Source organism: Ipomoea nil, unplaced genomic scaffold (assembly GCF_001879475.1).
Source record: "Ipomoea nil cultivar Tokyo-kokei standard unplaced genomic scaffold, Asagao_1.1 scaffold3321, whole genome shotgun sequence".
In the NCBI taxonomy this organism is placed as follows: domain Eukaryota; kingdom Viridiplantae; phylum Streptophyta; class Magnoliopsida; order Solanales; family Convolvulaceae; genus Ipomoea; species Ipomoea nil.
The window spans coordinates 4,548,859-4,561,791 of NW_017619749.1; the positions used below are offsets into that span (position 1 = coordinate 4,548,859).

The 12,933-nt window shown below is 32.9% G+C and overlaps 1 protein-coding gene and 1 non-coding gene across 3 annotated transcripts; both read right to left on the reverse strand.

The window, feature by feature from the left end:
* Window positions 1-5,996: 5,996 nt before the first annotated feature.
* On the reverse strand, window positions 5,997-6,068 carry TRNAH-GUG. The gene has a single exon. It is a non-coding gene; the product is annotated as a tRNA-His (tRNA).
* Window positions 6,069-10,619: 4,551 nt separating this feature from the next.
* Window positions 10,620-11,937, reverse strand: LOC109170001 (stress protein DDR48-like). 2 transcript variants are annotated; one of them, XM_019318916.1, is made up of 3 exons: window positions 11,346-11,937; window positions 10,824-11,039; window positions 10,620-10,790 (listed from the first exon to the last, which is right to left on the reverse strand). In XM_019318916.1, the coding sequence occupies exons 1-2, from the start codon at window positions 11,841-11,843 to the stop codon at window positions 10,851-10,853; spliced, it is 687 nt and encodes a 228-aa protein (XP_019174461.1). In that variant the 5' UTR covers window positions 11,844-11,937; the 3' UTR covers window positions 10,620-10,790; window positions 10,824-10,850. The 2 variants fall into 2 exon arrangements, with proteins under 2 accessions (XP_019174461.1, XP_019174460.1); XM_019318915.1 differs by having other exon boundaries at window positions 10,620-11,039.
* Between the last annotated feature and the right edge of the window lie 996 nt (window positions 11,938-12,933).

The window sequence follows — 12,933 nt, forward strand, 5'->3', positions numbered from 1 at the left end:
ATGACATAAATACATATAGTAGTTCATTGTATACATTTTAATTAAAGTAAGGAGATTTATTTTTATTTATCTAGTTAAGTTCATATATGATAATACAGAGTATAATTTAAATTAACATAATATTTATTTTCTAAAACCTGGATTCGAACCAGTGCTTCTCAAATCCGCGAAAACACCGGATTGAAATTATTTTTTCATATTGAATTGATATTTGCATCTTAAAAGATTCGACTAACTAATCAATTTAAGTCGGGTATCATATCATTCCTGTCAATTTTCTAACATCATGTTTAAGTGGCCTAAATTTCTCTCAATTGAGGTAATATCAACATGTATTTTGTTATATTAGTTATAACCATGCGTATATTTAATTTAGGGAAAACGGCACTTTTGGCCCCTCAAGTGTTTTAGTTTTAAAAATTTAGCCCCTCTCAATTGATTTGAGCAAACTTAATCCTTTAATTGTTCATAATGTAGCACATTTAGTCCCTCCTCATGTTAAATAATTAGAATTGTTTTTAATAATTTATATAATTTATTCATTCAAAATTAAAAATATTTTTATAATAAATAAATACATAAATTCAAAAATACAAAAATTCAAAAAAAAAAAAAAAAAAAGAAGAAGAAGAATAACAGCCACCGGCTGTCCTCGCCGGTGGCTGTTCTTCTTCTTCTTTAAAAAAAAATTTAAAATTTTTTAATTTATGTATTTATTTATTATAAAAATATTTTTAATTTTGAATGAATAAAGTATATAAATTATTAAAAATAATTCTAATTATATAACATGAGGAACCAAATGTGCTACATTATGAACAATTAAAGAGTTAAGTTTGTTCAAATCAATTGAGAGGGGTTAAATTTTCAAAACTAAAACAATTGAGGGGTCAAAAGCGCCGTTTCCCCTTTAATTTATTATGATTGTGATATACATAATACATTTACTCTCCAAGTTATTAAAAAAAAAAAAACTTGACTGATTTTATCTAAAATGTATTTGACACCCTAGTGTTAAACATTAATTTATTCACCAGGACTATGTGGTCCAATGGTACCCGGGTTGGACTTCCATTAGGAAGGTTGTGAGTTCAAGCCTCAGTGGATACCTCTTTGTGTTTCAATAGGTTGAGAAAGTATATAAACAGATACTACAATCTAATAGAGCGCTAGTAGCATTCAAAAAAAAAACATTAATTTATTCACTTCGTTAATAATTTAGAAATTAAATATATATTTAGATATTTAAAAAATACATTTAGATATAATAACAATTGAACAGTGGTGACAAAGACTCATTGTACACATAATGTATAAATCCTAATGAAATCGATGATTGAATGGGCAACTCGCAATTTATTTACTTTAGTACTATTGCATAAATGTTGCAGAGTTTAATGGCCCGTTTGGTTCACGGAATAGGCCGGGAATGGCATAGCATTCCCAGTAATAGGCCTATTCCTTTGTTTGGTAACCATTTCTATTACCAGGAATAATATTCCTGGTAATAGCCTATTACCTTAAATAAGGTAATAGCTATTACTAGGGCCCCCCCTGGTATTAGCCTATTACTGAACGCTCAGGAATAGATTTTAGAATCTATTTCCTTTTTTACCCCTTTCTTTAACCTAATTTTTTTATCCGATATATAAATTTATCCTATTTCACCACCGTTGTCGCCACCACCACCATCACTGCCGCCGCCACCATCGCCACCACCACTATCGCCACCGCCGCCACCACCACCACCATCGCCACAACCGTCGCCGCCCCCACCACCACCGTCGCCCCCACCATTGCCACCACCACCACCACCACCACTACCACCCCAGCACCACCGCCGCCAACACCACCATCACCACCGCCGCCAACACCACCATCACCACCGCCGCCCCTACCATTACCACCGCCACCACCACCACTACCACCCCAGCACCACAACCGCCACCACCACCATCACCCCACCGCCACCACCATCGTCGCCGTCGCCGCCACCACCACCACCGTCACCAGAACCACCACCCAGCAGCACCACCGCCACCGCCACCACCACCGCCACAACCGTCGCCGCCCACACCACCACTGCCACCACAGCACCATCACCGCCGCCACCGCCACCACCACCACCACCACTACCACCATCGCCGCTGCTGCCACCACCACCACCATCGCCACAACCGTCGTCGTCCCCACCACCACCGCCGCCCCCACCACTGCCACCGCCACCACCACCACTACCACCCCAGCACCACCACCATCACCACCACCGCCACCACCATCGCCACCACCACCACTACCACCCCAGCACCGCCACCACCACCATCACCACCACCGCCACCACCACCATCACCACCACCACCACCACTACCACCGCCACCATCGCCACCATCACATATTTTTATAAGGGTATTTATGTCTTTTAAAACATATTTCATTTCTATTCCTTAAATCAACCAAACACTGTAATATAATTCCTAAAGTCTATTCCTTATGCGAACCAAACAATAGAATACAATTCTTATTCTATTCCTTGCCTATTCCATTCCTTATGGAATAACATTCCTATTACCTCAAAATTCATTCCGTGAACCAAACGTGCTGTAAAAGTTTAATATTAGTTTAGCATAAAGTTGGATATATAATACTCCGTATGTTTTTTCAAAAAAAATAAAAATTAAGAAATATAAAAAGTATGCAAGCTGGGTCCCACATGGTTGTATCTATGTCAGAGCGCCAGCTGTCGAGTTCTTCGTACCCAAAACTATAATCGTCGGTGGAATGCGAAACAAAAAATAAAAGGGAAAAGAAATACAGAAACTGATGTTTATAATTTTATTTTTTTTCAATCAAATATTTTTATTTTTTTTTAAAGTGGGGCCCGTATTGATTACGCCGCAGTGCGCAATGTTGAGCGATCAAGGGACGGCGGTGTTCCACGTGTTCGGGGTGACGTGGGCCAACCCGACAGCTATGTGAACAACACTGATGTCGGTCTGTTTCATTAGGTGAGCTGTCGCGCAACAGCAACTTAGTTGTCCGTATCCACAGATATTATGATGTTATTATTAGCGAGGAAAAAAGGAATATAATTTCTTCTTCTTTATTTTTTATTTATTTCTTTTTGCCTTTTTGGACATTTTCGGGATTTGATATCAGACGTCTCCTGTCATTGCTTTTTACCATTTTAGACATTGTTAATGATAAGTAATATTATATTATATAAATTTTTAAACAACACAGAGCCACAGAGGACTGAGGACTGAGGAGAGGAGGTCAAGAAAACGTTTTGGTCTTTTGGACATGAAATTAAGGCGGGAACATAAGGCGCGGTAAATTCCATTTTTCGTTTTCGTTCTTTTGAATACATTAAAATTTATGTGGGATAAATTATCTTCAAATAATAAAATGTGATTGGTTTTAATGATGATTTGTAAAAAATTATAAATTGTTTATAAAAATGACTGCTCATAGAAAAAATCAAACATATATTATTATAATACTAATACTCCATCTGTCTCATTTTACCTTTCGTGTTTACTATTCATTAGTCAAACCAATTATTTATTTTTCTTACTTTCTTTAGTATTTTTAATTATTTTTAAATTTATTTTTTTTATTTAATACAAAATAATATTTTTAATGTAGTTTTTAAATATATAAATCTTATATACTAATACTAAATATATAAATTAAATTTAAAATAACTTTAGTCACATTTTGTTAACCAGATAAATAAAATAGGACGTAAAGAGTAAATTTTAAAGATAGATCTTTTGTTCCATCAACTTTATTTGTCTTTTATCGCGACATATGTTATAATGGACATTAATTACATAACAAAGAGAGTAGTTAGTACAAATAATGAACCCAAAATTATTACAGGCTTCGAGTTAATTAAAATGATTATTTTCCTTCTCTCAAAAGTTGAATCATCAACCCTAAGGGCTCCTTACACTCCGACCCGACAAAACATGTGAGAGGATGTAAATCACGGTGATTCAATGGTTTAGTATACATGGCCAAATGCTAGTGCACACAAGGAATCTGTCAACTTTGGACAAAATGATTATTTTCCTTTCGGTTGAATCCGTTGCACATAATCTTTCTAGTACAGTTTACATCTCTTGTGTAATTTATGAACTATTACACATGAGTAAAATTTACTCAGTATACAAATTTATATAGTGATTGTGAATTTTCGTGGACGGTTTTTATCCTTGACCCAATATATATATATATTTTTTAATCTACAATACTTTAAAAGCAAGTGAAAAAGTTTAAGGTGGTACTAAGCATTGGAGAAATACATAGACGGCCATGAAAAATGGTTTGAAATAACGTATTTCCTGGGTCGTCTGCCGACACTTGGTTGACGTGAATCATGTGCTGAAAACCTTGTATTTCAGTGTAAAATATTGTTTTTTTTTTCCCCTTGTTTTTACTTTTTAGTTCCTCAATACATGCATATTACATGCTTCTGGTTTTTTGTGCTGCCACCGACAGCGGACTGGGTAATATCTGGTGGAAGTTGCTTCTTCAACTTCATTTAATTTGTATACAGCTGAATTATCTAAATCTAAAAACATAATAAGTGTCAATACAAGTTATGTCCAGTAGCGGAGTCAGAAAATGACGTGAGTGGGGGCGTACTTGAAATGATTTTAGAATTGTCAATAATAAAATAGCAAACACCTATAATATGGTTCAAATACATTATAAATTATAATACAATATTTACGATAGATTACATGATAGTTTAGGTCAGAGCCAAAACTATACTTGGGTAGGGTGAAATTTAAAAAACACATTGAAATGTTATAAAAATATGTATGGCATAATATAAAACATAACAATAAAAGAATACACACAATAACAGTATTCAAAATTGGTATGGATAGGGTTTGAACCCATGACATTTAATTTAATATCAAATTCAAAGCTCAACCAACCGAGCAACTAAATCACTTAGTGACTTATACATGTATGTGTATATATATATATATATATATATATTAAGAGAAAGAGGTGAGGGGGGGGGGGGGGAGGCAGCTGACCCCACTGCCCCCATTGTGGCTCCGCCACTGGTTATGTCCTTGATTTTTGTCCATTTTTTATATGCTAATAAATATATACATCTTGCTTTAATTGTTGTACATTTAATTAATATTGGACAAAATTACCCTTACACCGTTATAACACCGTTAGTATTTAATATGCCCACCAATCTTACCATACACCTACATCTATCATATCTTTTTCCAATTTTTAGTTATCATTTTATTAAAATTATCATATAACAATTAATTTAATTATAAATTATATTTTAATTAAATATTTATATGAATATTAAATTTTAATTATAAATAATATGTATATATATTATTTGTGTATACATATCAATATATCATATATGTGGGTGTTAGCTTAGTATTATTTGTAAATTATATATATATATATATATATATATATATATATATATATATTATTTTGATCACTATATTCAAATATATGATAATTCAAAAGTATCATCACTTTAAGGAATTGTGAAACATAATTTTAACTAATTTTTTAAATTTTGTTACTTAACAATATTTTAATATTGGGCATAAGTTTTCGCGCGTCGCGCGTACAAATGCTAGTTATATTTTATATTAGTGCACGCACATAATTAAGCTAGTAGTTAAAGACTTAAAGTAGTGCAGTTCTTTCAATTCATTGATGGGTTTTATCACAATCATAATTATAGAGCTGTCAAAATATTGTGAATTTGGTTTATGTTTATCTCAAAAAAAAAGAATTAGATGTATTAATTGAAATTTGACAATCGCGGATTAAAAAAAAATGGAAAATTCGAGTTAATTCTAACGGATTAAACAGTCAAAAATAATGTGTGTGGCACGAATTAGATGTATTAATTGAAATTTGACAATCGCGGATTAAAAGAAAATGGAAAATTCGAGTTAATTCTAACGGATTAAACAGTCAAAAACAATGTGTGTGGCTGCTGGGATTCGAGCCCAGGTCTCCACGGCCACAACGTGGAATTCTTACCACTAAACTACAGCCACTTTTGTTTAAGGTTCTAACATTAACATTTATAAACTAAAAAATAGTGCATTGTTTTGGAAATGATTGTATAGCAGGAGACCATGGGCTGGTCTGTTTTACTATTCTGCCTATTACACTTTTGCCCCAAGAGAATGGATAAAGATTTGATGTTATATATTGTTGCCTTGTTGGTATGCAATGTAACCATCTTAAGAGTTTACAATAGCCCAAATACATGGATGGGCCTTTGAGCAGAAAAAAATATTATGGTTCAAGAGATTATCTGCCATGAGTTGCTCATCAGTCCAACTAGTATAGGATAATGCTAGTAGATAACTTCTTGAAATAGGCCAGCCCGGGTTTGTCTAAATTTTATAAGATCTTATATGTATAAGAAAAGGCATAACTTTTACTAATGCTAAACATATATGAAGTTTCGCGAGATCTGATTAACTCATTACGATTAATTTATGAATACCTGACGGAAAATCACATGCATTTTTCATTGTATGTATGTGTACACTATGCTATATGCATGCCACCTAAAGTCATTTAAATGCCATAACTCCTATTTATACACAAAAATAAATATGCAGTGATCATTTTTGTGACATGTTTGACTTGAGTGGGTATATGTAGTTGCTATATATGTACTCTGTATATATGAAGTGCCCTATGCACAAAGCCAAATCATATGATAAGTCTCATGTAGGGAAGGAAAGTGGGTCATCATCGTCCTAACACCTACAACCACCTTCTTTAAAACCACTATTATTATTATTATTAAAATAAAAGTAGGCAAAATTGCCATAATCCTCGCCACACCAAATCACATGCTATATATGTTTGATTCTTCATTAGGCCATTAATAACAAGGTCTAGTTGCTCGATCGGTTGGTGTTAATGGGTTGTCTTAGTTATGTCATGTGCACGGGTGGAAGAATTACGTGATGAAATATAAATGCTATTTTAAAATAAATATGACATAAATTTGGAATGAGATAGGAGTTACTGTTTGGTTCGTAGAGAAAATATTATAGACATGGTTATGGAATAAATGGCCCTCCAAGTGTTTTGTTATAGTTTATATATGTATTTATTTATATAGAATTAGGATCCTATAATAACAATGTTTTGTTAAAAAACGTAGAATAACTTCATCTATTCATTTGGGTTGGTTAAGGGCTAAAAAATAATCTAATTCGTTCATTTGAGTTGATTAAGAGCTAAAAATTACAAAAGTAGAAAAAAATAGGGTGACATTTTCGTAATTTTATGATGTATTGGACAAAGCTTCAGTGTGCGTACAACCAATATTACGAAAAAAATAACAAATAAATTAGATTATTTTACATTTTCTTTTACAAGGATATGCCATTGTATAGAAAATAATGGCTTCATGTGAAATATTAGTGATAACAAGTACTTTTGACAAATGACAAACCAGCCCATTCTTCTCCATCATCTCCTTCCCACCCTCAATAATATATATAAATACATAATAATAGTGGTCCGTATGTAATATATATAAGAAATTCCCATGAACATAATTGAGAGCAAGTGTCGTAGGATGTCGCATAAACTTTAGGAGGTTTACATTTGTGTGGCCAAAATCTCTAAATAATGGTATCAAAAGATTGAAGAAAATGACAAATCGAAGAGATTGCTGGGGAGCACTAATTAAGAAAAATGGATCCATTTACATGTCGCCACGTCCTAAACCATCTCAATATCTATCACCCATCAATTAAGTAGGATAACTACTAATAACTACCAATTAATTAATTAATGATATCAAATACCAGGTAAAATTAAACTTGATAGCTAGAAAACACCAAAATTGTATTTATAATGGAATAATTTCTTAAGGATAGATCAAATAACTTAAATGTGCTACGACCTTGTAGTTAAGCGGCATAACTGTGATTCTTCCAAATAGGAGGTTAGAGGTTCGAACTCTAATGGAGGCATAAATTCTTTGACCTTCAATAGATTGAGAATACCTTATCTTGTGATTACAAGTCGTTTTAAGTTCCTGGTTTGACCCAAAAAGAAAAAAATTAAATTTAGTTTAGTCCATCTTTAAACAATTAGTATTAGTTTATATGTCACTTCTTGTTCTAATTTTTAAAATAAAGGACAACCTAATTAAATGTACTAATTTAAATCGTTTATCAAGTTATCCCTAATCTGTACATGGAACTTAAGGTCGAAGCAACTCTGTTGGATCATTTCATAAACACCCACAATTAGGGGTGCGCAAACTTCGGTTAATTTTCGATTAACCGACTGAACTGATAAAATTCAGTTAACCGTTTTCGAACCGAACTTTTTTGGTTTGATTAATGGTTAAAGGAATTTTAAAACTTCGGTTAACGGTTAATATATATATATATATATATATATATATATATATATATATATATAATATATAAATACTAATTTGAAGTTATGGATGTTTGGAGTTTATAGTTAATGTTTTTGTATATTTTGTTATGAATTTATTATGATATGTATTTTATTTTAATTGAATTTATTATTTTAGGTGTTATTTTTATAATTTAAATTTTAGTTTTAAAAAGTTCGGTTAATCGGTTAACCGAAAAAAATTTCAGTTCGGTGAATTCGGTAGAGCAAACTTCGGTTCGGTTAACGGTTAAAAGAAAAAAAACTTTGGTTAAAACGATTCGGTTAACCGATTGAACACCCCTACTCACAATTTATTTGAGATGCTTTAATTAATTAATTAATTTTTATTCGAGATGCTTTATTTGCTCTATAACTTGACATTAAAACTTGTTATAACAATAATTTCAAAAGATAAGAGCGAAACTACTTTATCACTTGCACCAGTCCAAAATTTGAAGAAGATATTGTAACCTACAGTTGCCGACAATATATGATACTACATCACTACTATGTTAAAGTTGAAACTCAATAAATAATGGTCCAACACATATCTTTTTCAGTGGATATGATCATGAGTAAATAAAGTTGAGATTAATAAGACTATCTTCACTCATATAATCTTCTCTCACTTTTAAAATGTCATATTATTAAATATGTAATTATTCACTATTTACTATCCATTCATGTAATTTTCTATCTTCTTTTAAAAATGGTCTCACAATCACATCACCTAAAAAAATATTTCTTTTAATAATAATAATTAAAAAACAAAAAGGCCCCTGCAACTCTGTTACAATCCTGACATCAGAATTGCACCTGACATCAGAATTGCAACATATGCAATTTCCTACGGAAAATATTTGGTGTATTCTCATTTTATACTCCCAACTTGTACTCTCTCTCACATGTTTTTGATGTAGACACTTTTCTGTGGAAACACATGTTGAAAATAACCAATCCTAGTTTGTCACCTCAAGGAGTACAAATGAAGGAGTAGAATTTGGGAATCTATGTAGTAGAACTTGGCCATTATTATTATTATTATTATTTTTAAAAAAAAGAAGAAAAGGAAAGAGTCCAGGCTTTGTAATTGGCTGCTTTGCAGCGCTGCGAATAGCCTTACTGTCCTATCTATATTCATTTTTATTTATTTATTTTGATTTTCCCAAATTTAGAAATTAAAGTTAATTGTCGAAGACGAGAGCTAACCTCAATAACAAGAGTACGAGTAAGCCTATTTTTTGGTGTAAATTATGAGGTGGTCGGGGTGTTTCTTTCTTGAATTCAGATTATGTCAGAATTCTCCCCACAAATCTCATTTGTCATTTAAGCTACCCTCTTTGAATTGAGTAAGCCTATTATGTTATCTTTTAAATCTACACATATTTTTGTATGCAATGATGTATTTGAATTGGTTTGTAACCATGGTTGCAAAAATCGATCTAGGCGCTAAGCACCTCTAGACTGTGGCAACTTCCTCCTTAGGCGCCTCTAGACTGTGGCGATTTCTCTCTTAGGCGCCTGCCTAGGCGACCGGTCGACTTGCCTTGTTAATTTTTTTTTTGCAATATATATATATATATATATATATATATATATATATATATATATATATATATATATACACGTGCACATACATATATACGTGCAGTTTTTTTTTTTATTTTTTTATTTTTATTTTAGTTAACCGCATAGGCGCTCGCCTAGGCTGTCTAGGCGCTAGGCCCTATTCTATTCCCGACCAACGCCTAGCGCCTATTGCAACCATGTTTGTAACCCGTCATCATCATCATGCCTTCTATTTTATGTTTTTTAATGGTTGGTTGAGAGAGGCTAGCTAGATGCTATGAACTTGTCTAAAACTGTATTTGTATCCTTCTGGGCACTAAGAATCGAACCTCACCATATCGTTTGAACCAAGTTTTAAGTGAGACTTCTCATCTACTTTCAGGAGCATTATTGCTAGATTCTTTGTGTATATGGATTTCAATAGTGCATGAGACACCATTGAATTTGACAGGTGCAAAATATATCTTCAATCATGCATCTAGCATCATATTCGATGCGCAAAAGTTTATTGGTTTACATGAATCATATATATTGTGTAGTTCCATTTTATTTTTTCCTTCATTTGATGTATACATTTTTGAAGTTGAAGACCATTGTATAATAAACTTTATATTAGTATTATTATAATCCACATACACTAGAGAATAATAAAACATCTCAATAGACACGACTAGAGCAAGTAGCTTAGCTAGGTACAAAGAAACCCTCCTCGCACCTCAACATGCATAAGCCCAAACCCATTATTCACACACGTACAAGCTAAGGATTATTTAATTTAGTTGGATCGTCTTTTATAATAAAAACACATATATACGGAGTAGTAATTAAAAGAAGTGATGCTTCTTCTTTCCCTCACCCTCTGCTTCTTCTTCCTCCTCCTTAGTTTCCTTCTTCTCATGATGCTCATGGAATGCAAATGCACCTGATCCAACGGCAGCCGCTGCCGCCACCTCTTCTGCTATCTTATGCTTGTGCGCATTCTCTGGGTCTTTCTTTGCCTCGTGCTTCTCGTACTGCATCCATCCATCCAATAACAACCAAAACCATTATATTACTAAGTGGAATATGTGACTAACAAAATGATACATACATACATACATATGATGATCTAAACAAGTTCTGATACCATGTTATAATCTACCATTGCACCAAAGTCACTTAATTGGGTTATCATGCTCATAACTACATGAGTCAAATCACACTAAAAGCTGAAATCAATCAATTAGCTAGTCGTTCTATATATATGTTTCTCTTAATTTTGAAGGTGGGATCTTAACAAGATGAAATGATGATGAGGTGGAAAAAGAAAAAGAAATTACCAAGGCATAGGCACCGGCGGCGACGGTGCCAAGGCCGCCGAGCTGCTCGAGATGCTTGTGGTGTTTTTTCTCTTTTTCGTAATCCTCATGAGTTCTCCCTTCCGGTTCTATGCCGGCGGTCACGCCTTCACTCCCATACTTGTCGGTTTGGCCGTAAGAGTCATCTCCATAAGTGTTTTTCTTCTCATAAGAGTCATCTCCATAAGTGTTTTTCTTCTCATAAGAAGAGTCATCTCCATAAGTGTTTTTCTTCTCATAAGAGTCATCACCATAGTTGTTTTTCCTCTCATAAGAAGAGTCATCTCCGTAGGTGTTTTTCTTCTCATAAGAAGAGTCATCACCATAGGCGTTTTTCCTCTCATAAGAAGAGTCATCACCATAGGTGTTTTTCCTCTCATTAGAGTCTTCCCCATAAGTGTTTTCACCATAGGAAGGCTGCCTCTCTTCCTCATCGTCTTTGTGGTGACCAAAGTGGTGGTGGTGCTTCACCTCAGACATGATTTTAGTTGTTTTGAGATGGTTTCTGGTAGTGGACGAAAGATGATTAATATAATGCTAAAATATGTTTCTTGGCTGATGTTTGTTTGAGTTTCAAATGCTCCTATTTATAAGTGATGCCCTCAAGCCACTCCAGTCTCCAGAGTGTCGTCAAGATTAATGCAACACTCTAAACTCATATTAATTAACACTGTGTTTAAGTTTAACTAATATTCTTTCAAAAAAAAAAGTTTAACTAATATTAAGGTATAAATTTTTTGCGAACAGATATATATATATATATATATATATATATATATATATATATATATATATATAATTACATTTTCATCTGATATGCCAAGCCAGTGTACATTTTATATTTTTTGAAAAATGAAAATGGTCAAGATTCCAAGTTATACGGAGTATATTCTTTGCCGACATAACAATTTATTTAAAGTTACTTAAATTGTGTCTGCCGAGGATAATCAACTTTAATTAATTTAAATACATATATACATAATTTTCAAAAAAAAAAAAAAATACATATATACATAATATACACGGAGGAGCTGTTTTTAAACGTCGTCCAAATCTGGAACTTTCGTAGGGTTGGGTCCCGATTGGTGAGTTTGTAATCTCCACTGACCATTATATTTCGAATTTTTGTATAGATTTATCAATTTCAGCCACGCGTCAGTTGTCGTGTTCCCATGATTATCAATGTCTTATTATTATTCTTAATTCAATTTATTGTCACTGTGAAAGTTTATCCCATGAAAAATCCTTATTATTAATTTGTTAGCCTAGTTCACTACTTCGATCACTTGTTGTACTGCTCTATTTTTACCGGCCTAGGTATAAGATTATTCTTTTGAAAAAAATATATTCGTACAACGCAAATGAAATTAGTGTCTATTTCATGCTATCTTCATATTTCAAATAAATAATAATTTCATTTTACATAGGTCATGGAATAACTAACTAGCTAGTATATACGTAATATGAATTTCATTTTCTAGTTTAGTTAATATATATTTAGTCTGTTCATTTATGAAAATTGAAAAATTTGTAGTTATAAAAATCTCTCTCTCTATCTCTATATATATAG